The 13,248-nt window shown below is 40.1% G+C and overlaps 1 protein-coding gene across 1 annotated transcript in view; it reads left to right on the top strand.

The window, feature by feature from the left end:
- The first annotated feature begins 4,407 nt into the window (after nucleotides 1–4,407).
- inpp5b (inositol polyphosphate-5-phosphatase B) overlaps nucleotides 4,408–13,248 on the top strand; it is a 68,024-nt gene continuing 59,183 nt past the window's right edge. The window contains 5 exon segments of the mRNA XM_034174060.1: nucleotides 4,408–4,628; nucleotides 9,394–9,474; nucleotides 9,661–9,758; nucleotides 9,896–9,925; nucleotides 10,021–10,131. Of these exon segments, the coding sequence (XP_034029951.1) occupies nucleotides 4,573–4,628; nucleotides 9,394–9,474; nucleotides 9,661–9,758; nucleotides 9,896–9,925; nucleotides 10,021–10,131 (376 nt within the window). The 5' untranslated portion in view covers nucleotides 4,408–4,572.

Genomic DNA, 13,248 nt, shown 5'->3' with positions numbered 1-13,248 from the left:
CATCCATTATTTGTATTTTATATATATATATATATATATATATATATATATATATATATATATATATATATATATACACACTCTTCAACCGCTTAGTCCAATCATGGGTCGCGTGGGACTGAAGCCTATCCCAGCAGTCATAGAGCGCGAGGTGGGGTACACCCAGGACTGGACGCCAGTCTGTCGCAGGGCCACAAACAGACAAACAAACACATTCACACCCACTCACACACATATGGACAATTTAAAGATTCCAGTCCACCTAACCCACATGTCTTTGGATGTGGGAGGAAACCGGGACACCTGGAGGAAACCCACACAGAACATGCAAACTCCACACAGAAAGGCCACAGGCGGGAATTGAACCCATGACCTTCGCGCTGTGGGGCAACAGTGCTAACCACTAAGCCACTGTGCTGCCATATATATATATATATATATATATATATATATATATATATATATATATATATATATATATATATATATATTTATATATATATATATATATATATATATATATATATACAAGGTCTTTTAGAAAAGTATCCGACCTTATTTTTTTCAAAAACCATATGGATTTGAATCACGTGTGATTGCATCAGACAAGCTTGAACCCTCGTTCGCATGCGTGAGTTTTTCCACACCTGTCGGTTGCGTCATTCGCCTGTGAGCAGGCTTTGAGTGAGGAGTGGTCCAGCCCCCTCGTCAGATTTTCATTGTCAGGAAATGGCGGAATGATTTGGGCTTTTTTTCCATGAGAATTTTTTCAGAAACTGTTAGAGACTGGCAGCTGGAAACCATTAGAAAAATTTATCTGGCTTTCGGTGAAAATGTTACAGGCTTGGTAGAGAATAAGGAGTGTTACTGTCGCTTTAAGGACGGCCCCCAGCGGCTGTGGGGCGCGCCGCGCTCCGAAGCCGTCATCGACAGGCTGAATGACCATTTCATTTCTAAACGGATGGCTGTCTGGATCCGTGACCATCGTGTGCCATTTCTCTGGTTATCAGAAGAGCTGGACATCAACCATTTTCCGGCAGATTTCACTTTTAACAAGAGATTTTGTCATGGAAAGCCGAGCGGAGGCTTCGCGCATCACAATGGATTCGCTACTGGAGCGAGACAAAACCACCTCCGTTTTGGTCTCACAGGACGGCTTTGAGATGGCGTTCAGACAGCTGTCGCTGGTTTTTCCATCGAGTGATTATCCGAGAAATTGTGGATGTGCCTGGACATGCCAGAACATGTCCCGTGAGGCTTCATCACGGCGTTGCTGTGCGCCATGCGGCACCACCGCGACGCGCGAAGCCTCCGCTCCTCTTTCCATGACAAAAACTCCTGTAACAGTGGAATGTGCCGTTCATTTCCAAACTGGACGCTGTGTTTTATCCGGGATGTTGTCTGACTAGCACAGGAATTGTGAAAAGACGTGGACATCAGCACATTGAGACAGACGTGCGGAGGAATTCCTCGGATGTGAGAGTTTTCAAAAATAAAAATAAAAAAGAAAGAAAAAGAAATACTGGAAAATATAGCGCCTCGCAGTTTCGCTGATTTTTTTAGTCTAATTTTGCATGCTTTTTTTTTTTTTTTTTTTAACAGCGCATTGCGTCCTCATCAAGCAGGCCGGTCTTCTGTCAAGATGACGGGACACCTGTTGCAGCACCGCGAAGGGAGAGTACGTGCATTGTGTTCTGCGTGTCTGTTTATAAGAATCTTCTCGCCCAGAAGAAAAAAGAGCGCCAACAACTACCCATAACTGTGTTCTTCACTCGGAAAAAGACACCTGCAGTGAGGTGTGAGTGGAAAAAGGCGCGACAGTGGCGCAGCGCCAAGACTAGGTGCAATCAGAGGAACTGTGAAATACTGGTCAGTCACTATTAATAATTTCTTATGTGTCCAACCTCGTAGGTTGATCGTTAAAATTAAATTCGTTAGTTCTAAAAGCCATCATAATTATTTATAGGAAAACGTTCTATTTTTATTTCTCAAACAAATGTTTGGGCCTGAAAACAGGTTGGTCTTATTTTTCTACTAAGGTTTGAACTTTGAGAGTGTTTACACACGAGAGAAGTGAGAAAATGTTAATGCCTGTTTGAGAAAAGTGTATAAAGTGTGTAGTGAGGGGTTTTACAGCCTTAAAACGTCTATAATAATTGTAAAAAATAACGCTGACTACTTCGCGGATTTCGCCTATTGCGGGCTATTTTTAGAACGTAACTCCCGCGATAAATGATGGACCACTGTACATCTACATGAAAGGTTTATCTTTGACCCGTTGTGTGACTGTCATGCTCAATTGCGCTGTGTTTGCGCTTGTGATGGAGGGCTGTATGTAGGGTTAATCTACTGTCTCCTGTTGTTTCTCAGATCAGTTGTTGGTTTGGTTTTGTGGTATGCAGGAGATCACTTGACCGAGGGTCTATACGTTCAAATAATAATTAAAAAAATACTGTCATCACTCTTTACTCTTACTCAGTCAGTCTCTTACAATGGTGTAGCCTAAATACATGAGCTTTCCAGGAGCGCACCCAATTCATTATGCACGCTCAGAGGCAGGAACCCTCCGGTGCGCACTTTTTTTTGGGAGGGGGGGGGGGGCGACCCCGCCCCCTGTGATAAACTCATCGCCCCCTTAATATTTTTTTTTCTGGCACCGGGCCTGGGTAGTGGCGGTTCTCGGTGCAGTGAGGCTTCTTCACACCGACGTTGAAGCTTCTGCAATATATATATATATATATATATATATATAACAAAAATATAAACGCAACACTTTTGGTTTTGCTCCCATTTTGTATGAGATGAACTCAAAGATCTAAAACTTTTTCCACATACACAATGTCACCATTTCCCTCAAATATTGTTCACAAACCAGTCTAAATCTGTGATAGTGAGCACTTCTCCTTTGCTGAGATAATCCATCCCACCTCACAGGTGTGCCATATCAAGATGCTGATTAGACACCATGATTAGTGCACAGGTGTGCCTTAGACTGTCCACAATAAAAGGCCACTCTGAAAGGTGCAGTTTTGTTTCATGGGGGGGGGATACCAGTCAGTATCTGGTGTGACCACCATTTGCCTCATGCAGTGCAACACATCTCCTTTGCATCATCCGTGAAGAGAACACCTCTTCAACGTGCCAAACGCCAGCGAATGTGAGCATTTGCCCACTCAAGTCGGTTACGACGACGAACTGGAGTCAGGTCGAGACCCCAATGAAGACGACGTGCATGCAGATGAGCTTCCCTGAGATGGTTTCTGACAGTTTGTGCAGAAATTCTTTGGTTATGCAAACCGATTGTTCCAGCAGCTGTCCGAGTGGCTGGTCTCAGACGATCTTGGAGGTGAACATGCTGGATGTGGAGGTCCTGGGCTGGTGTGGTTACACGTGGTCTGCGGTTGTGAGGCTGGTTGGATGTACTGCCAAATTCTCTGAAACGCCTTTGGAGACGGCTTATGGTAGAGAAATGAACATTCAATACACGAGCAACAGCTCTGGTTGACATTCCTGCTGTCAGCATGCCGATTGCACGCTCCCTCAAATCTTGCGACATCTGTGGCATTGTGCTGTGTGATAAAACTGCACCTTTCAGAGTGGCCTTTTATTGTGGGCAGTCTAAGGCACACCTGTGCACTAATCATGGTGTCTAATCACCATCTTGATATGGCACACCTGTGAGGTGGGATGGATTATCTCAGCAAAGGAGAAGTGCTCACTATCACAGATTTAGACTGGTTTGTGAACAATATTTGAGGGAAATGGTGATATTGTGTATGTGGAAAAAGTTTTAGATCTTTGAGTTCATCTCATACAAAATGGGAGCAAAACCAACAGTGTTGCGTTTATATTTTTGTTGAGTATATATAAAGTTGATGTTTAAACTATAAAACATCAAGCCTTAACTTCATTTCTTTGTCATAAGGGTTAGGGTATCAGAAGATATATTGGTATCATAAATTTTGATTCCCTAATATGCCGCCCCCCCCCCCAAAAAAAATAATCTCCATATTTTTGGGGTTCTACTAATTAACATCAAAAGCCCCTTTTGTTTAATGCTGATGTACTGTCCAACATCCTGATTAAGTACAACATGAAGATACTCCTCAGCCAGCTGAAGATCTTTAGCAGGAAAAGTGGGGTTCTTTGGGGACTTGCTCTTGTTTTAGGTCTTACAGTGTGTACTTTGATGGCTTCCCATAGACTGTATATCAGGGTGGTAACGAGCCTTTCATTGGATTCAGGTGTGTTGGAGCAGGGAGACAACTAAGAGTGTCAGGAAGGTGGCTCTCGAGGACCGAACGTGGCCACCCCTGCTGTATATATACGGTTCTTTCAAACCAGTAGGAGTTGTGACAGCCCAGATGTGACGTCAATGGGGGTTCTGAATCAGCGCGTGGCAGTCGGGCTGGGCCAGCAGCACAGGAAGAACGACGCATCTGGATCTAAAGAGAGTAATGTCGGTTTCCACGGGGCTCGTGCCGTGCGTCTGTGGGGATTTTGTGTAACCAGACTGCTCGACACGACTTGGAAGCGTTTTTGCGTGGAGTTGTCAGACCAGTAACCGCCTTCATGGATCAGACCGTCGCCATTCAAGAAACGCTTAAAAAGGAGGAGAACTGCATCATAGTATCCTTTATATACACCAAGAACGGCGCGCGCCCGCTGTCGGTACTTCAAAGGATCCGCTACTTTAAACTTCAGGTTTTTGATCTTTCTGTTCTGTTACACAACACTAAAGTCAGTGTTCAGGCCTGTTGTACGAAGTGGACGTTGAAAAAAATGGAATTAATGCAAATACAATGTAGTACGTGTGCATTATGTAAAAGTTCGCAGACGTGACGTCGTTTAATTTATTCTTTACTCGAGGAAGTTTGGTCGCTTGTGATTTACCGAGAATGTGGGCAAACGTTTAAACCTTTTATCCACTAGATGGCAGCATTGTTTCACTACCGGTAGGATATTTACCCTTCAAAATACATTATGCACCAATGCAGGGTTTCGGTCTAAGGGTTAGGGTTATCTACAAATGTTGCAATCATAATGAAAGGCTTTATACATTATTTGTCTGACCGTAAAGATCTCCAAAAGGTACAGTTTGTACAGACCTGTTAATTCAACCAACAATTTGCATCACTTTAACTTTTGACCTCTGTGAAAGCTGAAATTCAGTTTTGTCATTATTTTTGGTGTTTATACCTGATCATATTCAATCAAACATCATGGCTCCCAACCTTGGGGAGCCACTAACCTGCACATTTCCCACCTCTCCCTGCTCTGCCAAAATCTGATTAGCTCATTCAAGTGTCTATTACATTTTGATTGGCCAAAAACACCTTCATGGTACACCAAGGAGCAAAGGTTAGGCAGTGGTCCAGAGAATCAGGGTGGGAACCACTACTCATGTTCATACAAATAAAGTAGTATATATTCAATATGATTGGTACTATTTTTAAATGTTGACCCCTGTGTAAAAATTCATTCACTTCTACCTGGAAATAGTTGCCTCAGTGGCCACCATATATTCTGTGTAGGCCTTGGTATACTGAAGCTGGATTGTAAGTGTTTGTCCGTCCCTTAAAACCTCTGCATTAGTCTGGAGAAAATTGCTTTACATGTGTACCAATTTCATGACCGTGTCTAAAGTAGTCATGTAATGTCATCCATCAACACTGTTAATCAAAACACATTATGTAACGGTTGAGTGGATACTTGTCGTTTGATTGGGGCTTTGTATGTTATGTGACACGGGCTTTGTATGTTATGTGACATGAATTATTCGTTCCATGTACTGTGCAAATTTGAATCCTTGCATTTTGTACCATTGCATGCTGCAAGCCCCACCCACGCAGACACTAGTGAGGGCGGTGTTTAGCTAAAGATGGCAGAGTTTGGTTTGCTGACAGAAGACAATTTGAACGAGCTAATTGATGGTACTAATTCTTCCAACACACACAAAGAAACAAATCCAAGACGGCATAAGCCGTCTGGAGGCATGAAAAGCTATTAGGATGAAAACCTGGACAAATTTCTGATGCGATTTGTCACTGGACTGAAGTATCAGTCTTGGAAGTATCACAGACTACATTGTCAGTTATTTTTGAACTATCTAACTGTTTTTCAGGTTGATTAAGAACAATTTTGGACTCCTATTTAAAGTCCGTGTTGGACTAGATGTCAAAGCACCAGTGATGCACACCAAAATTTAAGCCCCTTTTCTGTTGTTTATAAATTAATAAAATATCAAATGACAAGGATGTATTGTAGCCCTTATATAAAAGAAATAATTAATGTTTTTACATTCTTTCAATGGAACAAATATTTAATTGGGTGAAAGCTGGAACATACCATTCAACTTGGCTTCACCTCGTTGAATGAAACATTCCATCTTTCACCTCATGAAGTATTCATACCATTGAACTCGTAAACATTCATTATTTGTATACTATATTTGCTACAATACAGTCACTATCAGTACTATGTAAAAGTCTCAAGCACTCTGTGGTTTCTGTGTAAATGTTTTTCCACAAGATGTCAGTAAATGACCAAAGTTGAAATTTCAAATTTTAATGTAATAAAACACTACAGAGATATTAATATTAAATTATATTAAAGGTTTTCTAAGGACACACAGTGTATCCAAAAAGTATTCACAATGATTCACTTTTTTCACATTTTGTTATATTACAACCTTATTCCAAAATAGAGTAAATAACTTTTTTTTCTTTCAAAAGTGTACTCACAACACCCCATAATGACAACATGGATTTTTTTTTTCAAATTTATTAAAAATAAAAAAACTAAGAAATAACTTCTACATAAGTATTCACACCCTTTGCTCAATACTGTGTTGATGTACCTTTGGCAGTAATTACAGCCTCAAGTCTTGAATATGATGCCACAAGCTTGGTGCACCTATCTCTGGGCAGTTTATCCCATTCCGCTTTGTAGCACCTCTCAAGCTCCATCAGGTTGGATGGGGAGCATCGGTACACAGCCATTTTCAGATCTCTCCAGAGATGTTAAATTGGATTCAGGTCTGGGCTGTGACTGGGCCACTCAGGGACATTTACAGAGTTGTCCTGAAGCCACTCCTTTGATATCTTGGCTGTGTACTTTGAGTCATTGTCCTGCTGAAAGATGAGCCATTGCCCCAGTCTGAGGTCAAGAGTGCTCTGGAGCAGGTTTTCATCCAGGATGTCTCTGTACATTGCTGCATTCATCTTTCCCTCAGTCCTGATTAGTCTCCCAGTTCCTGCCACTGAAAAACATCCACATAACATGATGCTGCCACCACCATGCTTCACTGTAGGGATTTCTTCCAAACATGATGCCTGGTATTCACACCAAAGAGTTCAGTCTTTGTTTCATCAGACCAGAGAATTTTGTTTCTCATGTTCTGAGAGTCCTTCAGGTGCGTTTTGGCAAACTCCAGGCAGGCTGTCATACTCCTTTTACTAAGGAGTGGCTTCCATCTGACCACTCTACCATACAGACCTGATCGGTGGATTGCTGCAGAGATGGTTGTGTTTCTGGAAGGTTCTCCTCTCTCCACAGAGGAATGCTGGAGCTCTGACACAGTGGCCATCTGGTTCTTGGTCACCGCCCTGATTAAGGCCCTTCTCCCGATTGCTCAGTTTAGACAGGTGTCCAGCTCTCGGAAGAGTCCTGGTGGATCTGAAGTTCTTGCATTTACGGATGATGGAGGCCACTGTACTCATTGGGACCTTTAAAGCAGCACAAATGTTTCTGTCCTTTTTGCTAGATTTGTGCCTCGAGACAATCCTGTCTCGGAGGTCTACAGAAAATTCCTTTGACTTCATGGTTGGGTTGTCTTTGACATGCACTGTCCACTGTGGGACCTTATATGTTGACGGGTGTGTGCCTTTCCAAATCATGTCCTATCAACTGAAATTACCCCAGGTGGACTCCAATTAAGATGTAGAAACATCTTAAGGATGATCAGTGGAAACAAGATGTATCTGAGCTTCATGGCAAAGGCTGTGAATACTTATGTACGTGTGGTTTCTTTGTATTTTATTTTAAATAAATTTACAAAAATCTCAAAACTTTTTCACATTGTCATTATGGGGTATTGTGTGTGTGTAGAATTTTTTGAAGAGAAAAAAAAATTATTTCATCCATGTTGGAATAAGGTTGTAACAAAAAATGTGGATAAAGTGAAGCACTGTGAATACTTCGCGGATGCACCGTACCATATCACTACAGTATTTAACATCAATCACAAACACAAGGAAATTAGGAAATATCACACCGGTCCTTAAATCATTACACTGGCTTCCTGTGAGTCAAAGGATAGTTAAAATGTTATTGCTGGTCTATAAAGTTCTGAATGGTCATTGACCAAAATACATGCTAGATTTATTAGTTCCCTGCGAAGCATCCAGACCCCTCAGGTCATTCGAGACAGGTTTATTGTGTGTTCCCAGAACACAAACTAGACAAAGTGAAGTGGCATTTAGCTATTGTGCTCCTCACCTGTGGAACAAACTTCCTGAATACCTGAGGTCTGCTCAACTTGTCAGTTCATTTAAATCGGGGCTGAAACAGTATTGATTACTTCAGCTTTTTCATAAATTACTTTTATAATCTTTTCACTGTTTACTGAATGCACTTTTATTGGTTTTATTTCAATATTTTATTTTTGTTTTAATTGCCTTTTGTTTTAAAATGCTTTTCATTGTCATTTTAATTATTTTTTGTAAAGTACTTTGAATTGTCTGTGTTTGAATTGTGCTCTACAAATAAATTTGCCTTGTCTTGCCTTAGGGACAACTTTAATATGGCTTTAATATGAAAAGCCAAAACAATTCAGACACGTCAAAGCTGAAGGGTCTGCCAACTTTTCATGTCAACGCAGGTTCAGTTTGTCTTCCACCTGCTGAAACACTGAGTATGTCTTGTGCTTGTTGGTGTGTTCTGCCTTCACCTCTGCATCAGCTAAAGACTTAAACTTGCATCTACATGAATAAACATGATGTCCACTGCTTGGGCAAATACAGGGAAAAATATGCAACAGAACAAGAAAGTAAAACTTGAATGATAGAAAGGATAGCACATAACAGCCCCCCACCACGGATCTGGCACTGGTGCTGAGGACCCGGTAACTGGAGTAGGCCAATGGGGTCCCTTTACATCAACAAATATCAGCTAGATGGCTACATTCCTGAAGTGGGGATGGACTGTAAGTCTGCCTGGATGATGGAAAATCCATACCCAGGGCACTTCTGTATTGTGGCTGATACCATGATACCAGTGTGTGTGCTCCCAGACCTGATCTCAAAGGTCCTATGCATTTTTGCACAAACATTCTGGATTTCTGCTGGACATGACAAAACCCATTGGAAATGCCCTTAACTAAACTGTAAATCATGCTGTCCAATGTGATATCTTTTTTGAAAATGTTACAGAAAACCGACTGATAGGATTGGTGGAGTCCTCCAAAGAACATGCGTAAGTTATAACCATAATGATACACAAATTTTCCTGCACATACACATAGTAAACGAAACTCGTGAACTTGATGTGTGGCTGTGATCGCATTATTTTATTGTGTCAGCTCCTGTGTCCTTGGAGGAATTAAAGTTTTAAAATAAGAATTTAAAAGCAACTTTTTAAAGATTTAATGTTGTTTTGTAGAATTTTTATTTATACCCATCGACGGATGGCCATTACTGCTGAAGATGTGTCCCTTGAAGACATCATACCCATCTCCCTTGATTTTGCTGTTGTGGAAAGTGAGTACACATCGTATCTGAAGTCGATCGACATTAAGGAATGGTGCCTACTACATGTAACATTAGACACTTGTGCTGAACTAATGTATGTCTTAATTAAATACACTCATGTATTTCTCATTCTGTAATTTCCTTAGTTTCTTCACCGGAGGAACTTGCAGTAGTGGGTGCGTTACGTACTTACTTGCTTAACGGTGTAATGACTACATGCAGTGTTCCACAACGTAAATGTCGTGTTTTTTGTGTTCCCGTTTCGATCTAGGGGCTGATACCAGAGTGAGAGTAAGTTACCTGGAAGAAGATATTGATCTCAGGCTTCCTTTTGGACACAACTCGCGGTATTTCCTCAGTGAGGTCAACAAGGCCTGGAGTGGTGGGTCAGATTATCATGTTTTTAGGGCTTCCAGACATGTCTACAATAAATGTCAGAGGTGGGATGAAGTGATCAGCAAGTCACTCTCGTCGTGAATCAGCAAATCTCAAGTCATAATGACCACCAGTTGTTTGCAACCTGACTTGAGACTTGCCGATTAATGACTTGACAGTGACTTCGTCCCACCTCTGCTAAATGTTTTAGGCATCTTGGAATGTTGAACTTAGCATGTTTGATTTTTGTTTGCCCCCCCCGTATCAGTGGGTCAACAGCAAATGACATCTTACATGATGAAACATTCCATTTCCTATATTAAAATTTTATTAATTTTCTTTCATCAAAAAAAAAAAAAAACAGATGTGACTGCCGGGCCATCAGTGAAAGCTCACGTCACAGAATGAATGTGCATTTGTTGTAGCACATTTCCTGCTTGTGTCAGACAAGATTTATCACATTTCCTGTGACACAGTGGCTCCAATGTGCAGTGCGTAACACTTTAGATTGTTATCTGACTACAATTCTTAGTGAAGCTTAAATTTGTAGTCTTACACAGAATGGACACTAGCTTTGTCTCCATAGTAGCCTATTTTCTCAAATGCCAAACTATTCTTGTTCAGTTGTACAAGTGACGCAAGACCTGTGGAAGCAGCACGGAAATGACTTGTGTTGGAGAAAACAGCAACTACACTGCAGTATGCAGCAGAGGGTATTGGCATCCTTAAGATTGTAGGAAGGGAAAGTTCGGGTCCGATATCGGCCCAATTATCTTGTCATGTGGACCAGGCTTAAAAGAAATCACACTTTTAAAGGTGTGAAGTAGTCACACATTTTTCTTATCTGTATTCATTTGTGTCAGAGTTGTGATTTGTAAAAAAAAAAAAGCAACTCAGTTAACTAACACAAAGAATGATCACGCTAGAGACTGAATTTCATTTCCTGATCAGGGAGAGCCAGTATGACCCCTCGTCACTGTCCGTCAGTCAGCTCTGAAGGGTCCACCCACTCTGCTCCTGGATTTATTCTGAAGCAAGTTGCACACATACATATTACAATATTCAAAAGTACAGCTGTGTTTCTTCAGTCAGTTGATATTTGTATCACTTTGCACCTGGAAGGCGCCTTGTGGTCTTGCTCAGACAGATAGTAATTGTTCTTCAAATTGAAACATTACAGCGCCAGCCTTGAACTAGTGTACTGGCTGTGTTATTCTCTGCTCAAGGCCTAAATATTAATCTGTGTTCAGCAAAAACATAGCTCTAGCAAAACGGTCTGCGCATTCATTAAGCAAAAGGACAAATGTTACTTTTCTCATGGGAGCAGTTGTAATGATTACTTCAACAGTTCAGTGTATATTACTGCTTTTGACAATGAGTGATTATTTAGAAGAATAATGGTGCATGAATTCTTACACATGCATATATGTATATATGGAAAATAGAGAACAGAATCAAAAACAAGATCAAAGGCGATTCATCAAAGTAAAGGCATTAACAATCATCAAAGTAAAGACAAAGACATTAATATTTGATAATATTGACAATATATACAAAACTCTATCATTATTCCCCCTGTTTATGGAATTTAATGTCTACATTCTCAGCATCACTGTAGAAACGTCAATAAACTTACAGTGTACTTAACTATCATTTTGCCCCGTTTGGATGGGGTGACATGATTCAGCATCCATTAGCAATAACGCAATATAGTAACGGGCCAGTAACCATTAACTGTAGTGGAAATCATCCGTTGATCCATTGATCAAGCAAGAGGACAAATCACAATACTTAGTAAGCTAGTTACCCCAGTACATTCAATAGTAAGAATTTAAAGGAAGCACATTCATCATACAACACAATTCAACGTTTTCCATCAGATACACATTCGTCGAACACCATTTCTTTGTATAAATATTTAAACTGATTGATATTTGGACATTGTTGGAGTTTCTCAGGTAGCTTATTCTAATTTTTTGGCCACAAATGGAGACACAAGCATTTCCTGGTCATCCTTCCTCCCGCAATTTTTAAAACAATACAAACCCCTTAAATTAAATATTCTGTCACGTTGCATAAAATATACTTGAATTCTGAGAGGTACTTGCTTAATTTTTTTATTTTTTTTATTTTTACTTTATACATCAAACAGTCTTAAATGAAATCATGTCACGGAGTTTTTAAAATCTGTGATGTAATAAACAGTGGATTGGTATGATCCCGATAACCTACATTATAAATTATTCTTAATGCTCTTTTTTTTAAAGGTTGAATAATGGTTGTTTTGTAGTTATTGCCCCATACTTGCACCATAAGTTAAGTAAGGTGCAATCAGTGTGCCATACAGAGTATGTAGTGATTTAACATCAAGAATGTGCTTTGCCCTGCTTAATATTGCTGTACTTTTTGATACTCTTTTGACTATGTTGAATATGTGCTTTCCAGTTGATTCTGTCATCGATGACCACACCTGACAACTTGTTCTCGTTGACAGGTTCCATATTTACCCCCTGTATGTTTAACTGTATTTGTCCATCTTTTTTATGGTTTCCAAATAACATTATTTTAGTTTTTAGACCAATTTAGTGACAGTTTGTTCATATCGAACCATCTCTTCAACTTTATCGTTTCTGATCCCAGATCATCTAGTAATTGTTGCAAATTATCCCCTGAACAAAATAACTTTGTAACATCTGCAAAGAGGACTGTTCCAGACAGATCTGAGACTTTATGTAAATCATTCATATACAATATGAATGACTTTGGTGCCAACACATAACCCTGAGGAACTCCACAAACGATGTCCAGACATGAAGAACAGCAGTCCCCAAGTTTAACAAACTGTTTCCGGTTTTGTAAATAGCTTTTAATCCAATTCAAAGCCACTACTCTGATCCCATAAAGCTCCATCTTTTGAAATATGTTGTGATTGTGTCAAAAGCCTTTTTTTTTTTTCTTTCATTATGTCAACAAATAATCCTATCACTATTTTCCTGTGGTCCACATGTTTATTAATCTCTTCTATTGCATCTAAACCCATATTAACTATTATTAAGCAAGTTGTGTTGTTCAATAAATTTATCCAATCTGTTGTAAAGTTTTTTCCAATATCTTTTAAAATTGT

The sequence above is a fragment of the Thalassophryne amazonica genome, chromosome 7 (genome assembly GCF_902500255.1).
Source record: "Thalassophryne amazonica chromosome 7, fThaAma1.1, whole genome shotgun sequence".
NCBI lineage: Eukaryota > Metazoa > Chordata > Actinopteri > Batrachoidiformes > Batrachoididae > Thalassophryne > Thalassophryne amazonica.
This window is presented reverse-complemented; position numbering and strand designations above follow the sequence as displayed.